General features: G+C 41.3%; 1 protein-coding gene across 1 annotated transcript; it reads right to left on the reverse strand.

Annotated features, from left to right (window-relative positions):
• Positions 1–4,657: 4,657 nt before the first annotated feature.
• vgll3 (vestigial-like family member 3) lies at positions 4,658–7,628 on the reverse strand. The gene is made up of 3 exons (XM_079562518.1): positions 7,134–7,628; positions 5,918–6,257; positions 4,658–5,477 (listed from the first exon to the last, which is right to left on the reverse strand). Exons 1-3 carry the CDS (start codon positions 7,230–7,232, stop codon positions 4,900–4,902), a joined length of 1,017 nt encoding a protein of 338 aa, XP_079418644.1. The 5' UTR covers positions 7,233–7,628; the 3' UTR covers positions 4,658–4,899.
• Between the last annotated feature and the right edge of the window lie 4,184 nt (positions 7,629–11,812).

Below are 11,812 nucleotides of genomic sequence, written 5' to 3' on the forward strand. Positions count from 1 at the left end.
GTTTGCTAATATTTTGCTCTTTAGGTAAATTAAAACTTTATTTTAAAACATAAAAATAAATTCTGCTGCGTGTTATTGAAAACATACATACCTAGACCTTGACTATTTATTCAGAGGAAAAAGATACAAGCTTAAAATATATTCAGTGTTCTGTAGTGTTTGTCATTTACTCTTAAAACAATACAAAAGAGTGTTGTGTAGTGTAGTGTGTTACGACTTTTACTTGTTTCACCTCAGCTTCATTAAATTGGACACAATTAAATGATCTTAACCGATCTAATTAAATTAACTCCGATCTGTTTACATCCCTATTACATGTTCATCAGCTGAGCATCATTAGCTTTTGTCGAAGGTTAGCTGCAACAACACAAAGGCGTTAAGGACTTGTAATCGTGTGGGTCAACCTCGTCCTGGGTGTTCCACTTGGTGTTTTTGAAACAGTGGAGAGTTTGGCTGAATGGTGCACCATCAGCAGGACGAGAGCGGTGTGACGCTCCCAGCATGCATCATTAGGCGGCCCTGTTGACACAAAGCGTGCAGAAATCTGAGATGTTCACTAATGCCGCTAATACTCTACTCGCACTCGCGCACGGGCGGCAAATTAGCTCTTAATTACCTCTGTGGATTGTGGGAATGAAACTAGTCAAGCCTGAAAGGAAAAATGTGTGAAAGGGGAAAAGAGAGAGGTATGATTAGAAGTATGTCTGCGTGAGGTGCAAGTGCTTTATTTGTCATTACGTGTGTACAAAGAAATTGGCTGTCAGTCGTACAGTCAGTCCTGAGCCACCATGATCGTGTACATCCAGAGGAAACCTATACATGCACGGGATTAACCTGACCTGTCCGGTTTGCAAATTGAGCCCTGGAGGCAAGAGTGATAACCAGACTGGTGGCAAACACACAACAACATGCTGCATATTTCCATCCACATAAACCGGAAAAATTAAACAAGGGCATGTTCACTCCTGGTCTAAGACATGAACTTTACCGCACTTCATGGACATTTGCTTTTATGCAGTTTGTCTGACCTCTCGTTTGCCCCAATGGACTAATGGGAGAAAATTGTGAGATATGTGCATGATCTCATTTATTTCATGCCTTTTGAAATTGTGATATTTAGTCAGCCTGCTTAAATTACTCAATAAGTTGGTCCATAAGCATGTGTGCAAACCAGGATTGGCTGGAACCATTTTTCCCCTGGGGGCACATCATAGTTGAGTGAACACGCCCTTAGTTTTGAGTCCTATCTATAGGCCCTTTGGACATTGGGAGTGGACAATAAACCTTTTGCAAATCTTTTACATGTAAACAGAGTTCCATGTATTGTTACAGGACCACTGCCGTGTTATGGATGCTTTCATACTGTACCCAGGACTCTTAAAAACTGTAAATTATATGCTGCACCCTTCACCATGACAGCTCCTCTCTCTGGATCAGTCTGTGTGTGTGTTTTGTTTTGGGGCAGGTGTTATGTGCCGATTATTAGACTAATCCTCCACTCAATTACGGAGGAATGTGTGGTCGGCCTGTGTTACGATTCATCAGCGCTGTCTATGTCGCCTCAACTAACGCCAGATCTGCTACTCAGTCTAGTGTTTTCTCTTTTTGAGTATCATGCAGACTAATTCTTGGGTTAATTGCATATCCAGTTTGTTGCATTCGCTTTGGAATATGAATGAATGGAACGGATTAAATGGAAAGATTTTGTGTTTTTCAATTTGGACAGGAAATACAAATGGTTGTTGAAGCTTGAGTGACTAGTGCAGTGGGTAAATTGCATCAGGAAATGTCAGTAGATGAAGTGCTTTTGAGTTGGTCTGCTTTGCAATGGGAGGTAATGATTTCCAGCAATGAGTCCCAGTCATGAGGGGAACTAGGGTCAGTGCCACATGTGGATTTTAAGAGAACTGAAGAGAAAAAGTATTTCATCCCAGTTCTTCAAATTAATGAATTCTACATCTCAAACAGGGAGGCAATATGGTTCACAAAAGAAGCAATCAGTGCAATAAGGAAATTAGTGTCCTGAACTCCAGACCCCAGAGTTCAGCCTTAATGTTTGTGTTGTATGTGCGCATTAGTCACTCCCAACCAACCACCTTATGAGAGTGTATACATTACAATTAAACAACCTGTTTCTCCAAACTTCATCAAAAGCTAATAGTGCAATTTGAACATTTCCTATGCCATTTTGCCCCTTTGGCTAAAACTAAATTAATGCACGAGGTCTGTTTCTCTCTTCCTGCACCGGAAGTGCCTGGGGTGCTTCTCCAGCGCTGCCTGTGGGATGCCTTTTAGCATGTAGATGTGCAACATGCACAACCTACATGCTAATGCTAATTATGTTAATGTGAAGGAAAACAGATGCTGTATGTTTCACCCTTTGATTATTTCTGCTGTAATTTATTATGAAGTTGACCAAAACTACATGTATTCATTTATAACTGTAGCCTACAGTTACTAACGTTCCCTTGTTTTCTGTGATGCCATGATATCTTTGACTGATGGATTGGTGTCAACTCAATGCTCAGATAAATGAAGAGCTCCTGCATGTATTTGATTCCTATAGGCTATGTACCCATCCTTATACATGAGATGCAGATTATTTTCTCTTGCAACCTCTGATCATTAAGAAAGTTGAAACTAAATTGGCATAAACTAAAACCAAGGTATGAAAAGAAAGTTCCAAGACACCGTAGCATTGGTGAGTCTCCAGTGCTAATGTCTATGGATATGCACCTGACTGTTGAATCTTTAACATGTCCAAAAAGATGCCTTTAAATGTTGTACGTCTGTCCCATTATAGTGTATTGATATTGTGGACAGAGACGCAGCTGCTCGGTGGAGAAGATGGAGAGAGGGAGAGGAGGCAGGAATGCTGGTGGGTTGTTATTGCTGATCTACCACCACCTGGTCCAAGCACTCACACACACACACACACACACACACACACACACACACACACACACACACACACACACACACGAACACACATATACACTGGGTTCTGACAGGCCTCGCCAGCTGTGGATTATGTCGGGAGAGACACAAATAATGTTCATCTTGGAACTGAACCAAGAAAGATATGCACCTCGAGTGTGATACTTATGTTATTTAATTCATTCCACCAACAACGTGGACTCTGGGACGGTCGCTGATCACCCATTCACTCAAACTTAAACTCAATTATCAAACTAATTCAACTCAGCGCTATGGAGCAAGGGATGATCACTTCAATAAATGAAAAACTGTATTGGACAAATTGCAAGTGCACTGTTTTCGACTAACATTGCTTGTTTGTCCTCTACGTTTGACCCACCATTCTACTTTCCTTAAGGTTTCAACTCCACATTAAATGGCAAGACTGGAGCTGGGAATTGAACCCTTGACCATGAGGAGAGAACATCTACACTGAGTAAAAACCTCCAGTTACTTCCCATATCCAAAACATTCACTATGGATTTTAAGCATTTTGTATGTCTGTGAACAAGTTTTGGGACTCGGGGGCTAACTTCCTGTCCAGACAGGAAGTACATTCTTTAGTGTGGGTCTGCGTCTGGGCCATGTGTGTAGTTTATGGATGTTTACGTGGGACAGGGATCAGAAATGTCACGGTATCTTACAATAACTGTCTGAGGAATGTAATGCACTTCCCCTGGCACCATGTGCACCTTTAATTCAACAGGACTAAGCAACAACAGGGACACTTCTATTCGAACTGGTGAAGACTTGTTAGGTACTTTTACTCAAATAACTATGTGAACGTGCTTTCTAATGATAGAACTTTCCCTTTAGACCATTTCAAGGGGTACAATGTACTTTCATCGCCATTTTGACTATGACCAACTTTTGAGGTTCATGGTTTGGTCTCTTCAACGCACCATGACAAGCCATGACCCGATAAAAACTATAAAACTATACTTATAGTCGCCCTGTAAACAAATCAAAAACAGTATATCCCCAAAGTGCTGTTGATTCAAGCTTTGATCATGAGGGTGACAATCAAAAAGTATCTTAACAGTTTATGTCCACACCCATCAGTTGAAAACCACTGATCGGATGCTTACAGTATTTCACTCTCTTGTAAATCTTTAATCTGACACGGAAAGATGGGTCTGTTTAAAACATAAGCCCAAAGGAATGTCAAAAATGTTGGACATGAGTTTCCCTGGACTCATAAAACCAGCTGAGTGATAATAGTTGATCTAGATATTGGCAGCGTTTTCCAATGACGTAATCCCTATGTTATGCATGATGAGTTACACAACGCATGGTCCTCCTCCATGGCAGGAATCTCAATGAATTAGGTCTTTAAAAATAGCAAGGAATTCACTTGGAAGTCGGTTTTGCCTGCATACTTTTGGAGTGAAGTCATCATACCACTGTCCAGTTTAGTTCAACAATTTATTTCCGAGACGTACTGTTACAATATGTACAAATTCTTCAAATGCAAAACGGGAAAAAGAAAAAATAATCAAATCGACATTTTTAGCAGAGATACTCCAGCAATGTCCTTTAGCACATAAACACTTACCATAACAAACAAACAAATTCAGGCTCTTAAACGACTTATTCACACAATACATTAAAAAATAAATTTGGTTGTAAAATTAGTAGCTTTCTAGACAGTCAACAGTTCAGATCAAAAAAGCCTGAGTTTTTTTTTTCCCCCGTAAAAAAAAAATTGTGTGGACAGTGCAATACTTTTGAGTCTGCAGAAAGCTAGCATCTACTTGTACATTACAGTGCTGGTGCTGCAGCCATTTAAAGCCTCATAGGAGCCCCCTTTGGTATCATTTATGAAATTGTCTGGTCAATGTCCGTTTAAAACCAGATTTAGCTTTGGCTTGAGCTGCGAAAAAAAAAAAAAAAAAATTGAAAACAACATCCATTTTGGTATTCTTAAGGGAGTAGTCGAGAGGTTGACGACAGCTGTGGCATTCTGGCGTATGGGCTCGAATCGTACATCTCGAGCGATCCGTGCGCGCTGGCGGGAGCCCATGAAATAGGCGTGGAAGGGCTGCTGCTCTCCAATTCAGTTTTCACTCCTTCGCTGAGGGGACTTGAACTGGCGGAAGGTTGACTTTGGTTCCTCGAGCCGGGCAGCAACAACGGGCTGAACCTCGCGTCGAGCGTTGAGCACTGAGCGGGATAGGAATGGAGCATGGGGTGGTGGTGTGGGTGTCGTGGGTGCATGCCGCTGTGGCTGTGGGGATGGTAGACGTCGTGGACATTGGGGTAAGAGGGACTGGTTTGCGGGCTGTAGCTCCAGGAGTCGGAGAGAGTGGTGGAAGGAGGTGGTGGCGGTGGAGGAGGGAGGCCGGTTTGGGAGAAGACGTGTCCGGTCCAGAGTGAGCCTTCTGGCGGGAAGGAGACGGGGCTGGCGGAGAAGTCTGGGTGCACCGGGACCCTGGGCTGGGAGGAACAAGAAGAGGTGGTCCAACCGGAGTGGCTTTGGGACTCGATGGGAGAAGAATCATCTGAAAAGACGGGAAAGACTCACTTAGCTTCATCACTTTAGCTTATAATGTCAACTACAACTATTTTTCTCTCTCCAGGGGTTAGATCACAAGTCTATTGTATATTAATTGGACATACTGTATAAATCCAAGTATCAAGGCTTGGGATGGAATTCACTAAGGAACCTTGAGACAGGATACTGCCATGTTAGTGTACTGCAGTATTTCTGGAATTCTCTCGACATTACATGAGCTTGGAGTAGAGAAATGACACTTTCTTTCACACTCTTTGTGCTGTATCATGCAAATTATGGATGGAAGATGATGCTCTGGCACTCCCTTCGTACAAAAGCCAACAGGAATCTTAATCGTACTTTTATAAGATTTCAGTTTTCCCCACGTCAACTATTTTTTCTTGGCCCACTCTTGCATCATGTACAGCCAGAAAGTGAAACGCTTACCTTTCCAGGCTCCAGCAGATGTGGACCCCGTTGGCTGTGTGACTCTGAGTGGCTTGCTCTCACTGTTGAAGCTGCTGGCCTGACTCAGAGCTCTGGAGAAGTGTTCATCCACAACGTCCCCGATTTCCCCTCTGAAATAAGTGAACAACACGCAGCGGGCGCTGAGGTACTCCGCCTCCGCCGGCTGGCTACTGTCCTTTAAGTCGTTATCGGAGGGAAATCTTCGAATGTGGCCCGGTGCTGCAGTCTGACGATGAAGGTTCTGTGGCAGCATCCCTCTAGATCCAATGGACTGCTGCTCCATACACTCCTGCATCTTGGTGTAGACACTTAGCTTCCTCTGCAAAGAAATAACACAATTCAAGTTTCAGAACACAACAATTAAGTCTGGAAGAGGATTGAAATTTCAAATAGTTGTAGCCTATACCAAAAAAGAAGCGGGCGCAAACTTCAGTTTTCATTTTAAATTAACCTTTTACCACAGTTGGATTCACCAGTGACCCTAAAGGTATTGATACGTATTGTTTCCCTCCTGCCACATTCCTATCTCTTGTAAAGCTCCCTGTGCACATTCCTCAGTGACGGGCCGGTTGTCATTACATCACTGTTTGACTGCGGGATTAATAGTTCAGTGTCATTACGCCTGACCTGAGGCCAATACGAGACTTCAGACTGGAATCTAGAAGTGGACAAGTTAAGTGATTGGGGGTGTGTACCACATACCAAAGTCAGCCATTATGGAAAATTATCTGTCTATTTATTATTAGAAAAAATAACGTATGAGAACTTTTTGCTGTATTATTTTTGCTGCGTCATACAGGCATATGTTTCATTGTTATGTGAAGGGGGAAATGTTGGATGAAACATAAGTTATAGGATTTATCAAAGGTAAGCATCTATTCACTAAAAAACATATTGTTTTATACGTTATTGTCTTTAGTTTGTTGAAAGTTGGTCGACATCGCAGCATCAAAAAGACAAATTAAATGATAAATGGACACAAGCATATCAGCTTTGAATATAAGTTTTGGTTTCATTGAATAGGTAAGTCAAAGCCATAATGGTCAGTAAAGTTTTTGGGAAAGTTTTCTAAAATATTCTTTCATTATCGCATCAATGACGCTGGATTGAATGAGATTATAATAATAAAGTCATTGTAAATCCCAATTCTCTTCTATAGAAACTTAATACAAAGTTTTCAGTGGGTGCGTCTCACCTGTTGCTGCTGTTGGTTGTAGTACGTCGCCTTGTACGCAGCGGCTGGGAGGTAGTGCGCTCCATAGCTTTGGTGGTACATCACATCCAGGCAGCTCATAGCGGAGAGCGAGAGAGAGGCAGTGAGAAAGTCCGGACGAGGGAAACGCGCGCAACACGAGCGAGGGCGACTCTCTAGACTTCACACGGGCTGTACCCTCGGGCCCGCCGCTGCATCCATATATGCCCAAGCGCATACAATGGCCATGTCGCGCAGTTTGCATAGAGACAATGCGCCTCCAGCTGTGCGCTCCACCGCGCACCACCCCGGGCCTCAGAATGGGCCTGTGCGCAATGGTGTATCCAAAAAAAAAAAAGAAAAAAAAATCTACACGGACAAGTTTTGAGACAGACTCTGATTGGATAAGGATTGTTTCCCCCTGTTTTTGAGGCGAGTTATATTTAGAGAGGGATGCGGACAGTTAGCGCACGCCCACTGGGGAAGGGCCTGCAAAGTGGAACAGTTTAGGCACAATTTTAGCGTGCCAAAAAAAGTTTTCGGTTATGATTTTTAAATATGTGTTCCGTTCCCCAATTCAGACTATGTGTAATAGGTCTAAACAGATTTACTGTACTTTTTGTGAAGTTTTAAAGTCTGACAGGTGCACTTAAGACATAATTAGATGTTATGCATGACTTAAAACTGGTGAGTTGTGTGCTATGTGCTATGTGCAGAACACCTTCATTTGTTTTTGTGTAAATTAAAATGATTTGCTGATTCCACTAGGTCTTGAGTGCAGTTCATTCAGCCAACGATCCTCATATTCTTTGTCACACACGTCTGCACAGTTCCAGATTGAAGCTGAGCTGTTTGCTGCCACCTGTTGGAGACTTTTTACACTCACACTTCAAAACAAAACAACAATCAATACATTTCCAGGCCACAACACACATCTATTAACCTCTTACCACCCGCCTTAACTGAGCACATTTTCTCCAGTTCAGCTTTACCCAAATCTAAAAGCTTCTTGCTTGGAGCTTACAGCCTATAGGCCAGTGTAACGGCTCATTTGAAAGCTAAGACTGGAGGGTTTTTTCCATTGTTTTTTTGCCCCTTTTTTGTCACACGCTCATCGCTTTATTTTATTATGGTTTCGAAGCTTTTAGATTTGGGTAAAGTCGACTGGAGAAAATGCACTCGGTTAAAGTGGAGGGTTAAGAGGTTAAACATATAGTTCCTTCCAGCTGATGTCTTCAACTGTTTTTAGGTTGATTCTGACAGTGTGAAGCATAAAAGTGGGCCAACATTAAAGCATACACAACTTGCCTTCAGCCGAACTTGTACAGAACGATATTTGAACAAAGTTTGCCTCGGCATAAATCACTTAAATCTTGTGTCCTGAATTTCCTGCGGTGACAGGCGCCTTTACACTCGGACAGCATCAGCAGTCGTTCGGGTGAGTGATGAAGATGGCAGTATCTCCATCTAGTGTTGTCTCTGAGCAAATCCACTGTCTCCAAACTCTCTTCACAGCGGCTGGGAAAGTGGGCCAGTGGAGCACTCACTGATGCCCAGAGACACACAGGAAGGATAACAGCAGTATGGCTCCTCTGGCATCTTCAAATACACCCACAAAGCAAAGCATGTAATGCAGAGAGTGGCAGCGGCTGGACCTGCAGGGCTGGAGACATCTGGAACAGTCTGCGCCTCTTCTGCTCACTGTCTTAATGAGGCAAAGACACTGGTTAATAGTGAATGTTTAAAAAGAGGGAATTGAGAGTGAGGGGAGATGGGAAAGGAGTGAGAAAATGTTTGCTCGGAAGTCCCTCAAAAAATTCAAAATCTTAAATGTTTATGCCTCCAAGTTCTATAAAAGTTTTTTTGTTGATTTATATGGATCCCATTCGCTGAGAGCAATAAACAGTCAGCTAGTCTTCCTGGGTCCATTCCAAACAGCATTACATACGTATTCATACAAAAATGTATATATGCTGTATTAAAATATTAGTAATGATAATAATAACATATATTTGGCATAAACATGTGCATAGATTTTTGTGATACAAGAAAACATTCATCATGCTTTTAGGAGCAAACAAACTCATATCAGAGTCGACACATAAGCATGACACTGCAGATTATTTTTAAATAATACCTTATTACTAAATTCACGAATTCCAACTGGAATGCGGTTCCAGGTGGATAGACAACCGTTTTCTTTTTCGTTTTAGGATGTTGTGATCATTGGATGCCATTCTAGTGTTTTGCTTATGCACACAGAGTTTGAAAGATCAATTTGATTGAATATAAAAACTGGTATTTTGACTGATATTATATATATTAAAAAGACTAGATGCAAGTTGGTTATTTTATGCTCACTACTGCCACCTCAGGTCTTGTGCATAACTGTAGTGTTAAGCTCGTGCATGACGGAACTTAGGACCCGAAGTGCAGGATTTTAGAGGCAGTTGTGGTGAACAGGTCTGGGCTCATTCTACACACTAGGTCATGGCTGGGACATGTAGGGGGATGAAAATACTTAATTCTAACATTTTTAAACTCCGTATAGTCCCTTTAAGGTGCCCAATGTGACTTGTGTTCTTTGGCTTGGATTGAGCCATGACAGAGTAGAATACATGTGCTCTCCATTAGTTTTAATTGAGCATCCAAGACCACAGAGAACCAGAGAACCACACTTCAGAACAATATGACAAGTGGCATAAAGTTAAAGACTTGGTAATCATTTCCAAAGTGTCACGTTTCATATAACAATAACTTTTTTTTGAAACACCAATGGCACGTAGGTCACAAAGTAAATAGTTAATATTATAGAGGCCTACCAAGTACAAGTAAGAAAGACAACTATAGAACCTTTACAATAGTCAACCTAGTTTTCTTAAATTATTATTAAAAAGTTCATCATGTACATGTGTTTTTCTACAATATCATCTCACAGGAACAAAGTAGGTTTTCCATGCATCGCTGCTGTAAAATAATCCATATAATAGAGGCGGATATTATATTAAACCTGTAACACAATCACTTTTACATAGATTGTTTCATACAACGATTTCCTATGATACTATTGTACATCTAGAATTGGCTTAAATAATTGCAAAGATTAGAACTTGCTCCTGAAATACACCCAAAATAAATGGTCTTGTTATAAATCAAAATATATACCTGTAATCATCTTTCCAGAGTGCTCGATCCCTCCGTGTTACTAATTAAAGTATGCTAATTCACGCCTGCGTTGCATCTTGCTGGGGCAGGTGTGCTGATGATGTGGGTGCACATTAGGCGGTGTGCAGCATCAGGAGATCAGGGAGGGTTATGTTGAGGTCTTTAGAGGACCACACACCTGTCCTCAGCATGTCCCTGGACTCAAGTGATGGGAATTAGCAGCACGAAGACAATGAGACTGAGACTTCTGCAGGTGCAAAACGAAATGCAAGCGAGGATAAATGAAAGTCTGCATGTTTTGTTTTTGTCATAATGAATCATGCTTACACAGCTTGTCCAGTTTCAATTGGCAAAGGCTGATCTTCCCTGTCTTGTAGCTCCTTGTGGCAGGTGCAAGGAAGATGATGCCATTTTAGGCCAGTGGTTCACAAACGTATCACAACTGGTAACACCTAAAACAAAACATTTGACCAGTGAACACCAAATTAAGTCTATAACATAACAATACCTTAGGACAAGGACAAGCAAGGACTAATCCAAAAGAGAGCAGGAATAGAATTTAATTATAAAAACACCTAATAAATAACACCGGCTTACACTGCGCTTCATCAGCCTGTGTCACATGTTTCTCACAATGCTACATAAAGTCATTAATCATTCACTCCTCACTCAATGTAATGTATGTTTTGTGTAAAGCACTTTGGTCGACTATGTTGTTTTTAAAGCGCTCTATAAATAAAGTTGGATTGGATTGGATGGCAATATGTTATTAATGTAGCCACAGCCGCCCTGGTGCAGAATGACCATTTACCACATGACTATAATATGCTGTTTATATCCTAATCTCTTATTATGTCAGTGCCCTCTGCCAGACATGTGTGGAATTCTTTCCTTTTTAAATTTCAGCTGCCCCCTTGTGGCTGGAGTGAGCATTCTGGTTATTCCTTTAAACATCGATAACTCCGCACAGGAATGGACTAGAGAAGTTTTTTTTTCACATACTCAGAAAATCATATGCTAAAAAGGGCCACATTGAATCACGGCCGCATGTGGCCCGCGGGCCTTGTGTTTGACACATGTGCACTAGACCTTCAGGAGACTTCATGTACCATCTGAGGAAGCCTGTTCCACAGTTTGAGAATAAGTGTAGTTTCTCCAGCCACTACAGTCTAAAACAGTGCATTCTTTACATCATATACATCTGTAATAATGTAACCACTGCATGATCAGTGTTCTCAATATTCATCTTATAAGAAAGTAGAATGCATTTATGAATTTACAAATACTACAGATTTGCAATGTAACATTTTTCCATCATTCGAAAAATCCTAATGAAACCCATAAATATTGTGACAGTCATGCAAAGGATCATCTGCACATTGCACTGACACTTGGATAATCAATTTCTTGCCATCATTTTATCAAATACTTGTTACTCATTTTAATTGTCAATCTTCTGAACAGAGTCATTTGACATGCTTTACAGTCAACCAGGTCACAACAATCAGTTATTATAA

Source organism: Gobius niger (assembly GCF_951799975.1).
Source record: "Gobius niger genome assembly, chromosome: 9".
NCBI classification, from domain to species: domain Eukaryota; kingdom Metazoa; phylum Chordata; class Actinopteri; order Gobiiformes; family Gobiidae; genus Gobius; species Gobius niger.

What these genes read in the sequence shown, in the direction of transcription:
- vgll3 (XM_079562518.1), bottom strand. Translation starts at nt 7,232, where the DNA reads ATGAGCTGCCTGGATGTGATGTACCACCAAAGCTATGGAGCGCACTAC. An exon ending in ACAACCAACAGCAGCAACAG is followed by an intron (nt 6,258 to 7,133) that starts GTGAGACGCACC and finishes ATTTCTTTGCAG; the next exon opens with AGGAAGCTAAGTGTCTACAC. An exon ending in ATCTGCTGGAGCCTGGAAAG is followed by an intron (nt 5,478 to 5,917) that starts GTAAGCGTTTCA and finishes CCGTCTTTTCAG; the next exon opens with ATGATTCTTCTCCCATCGAG.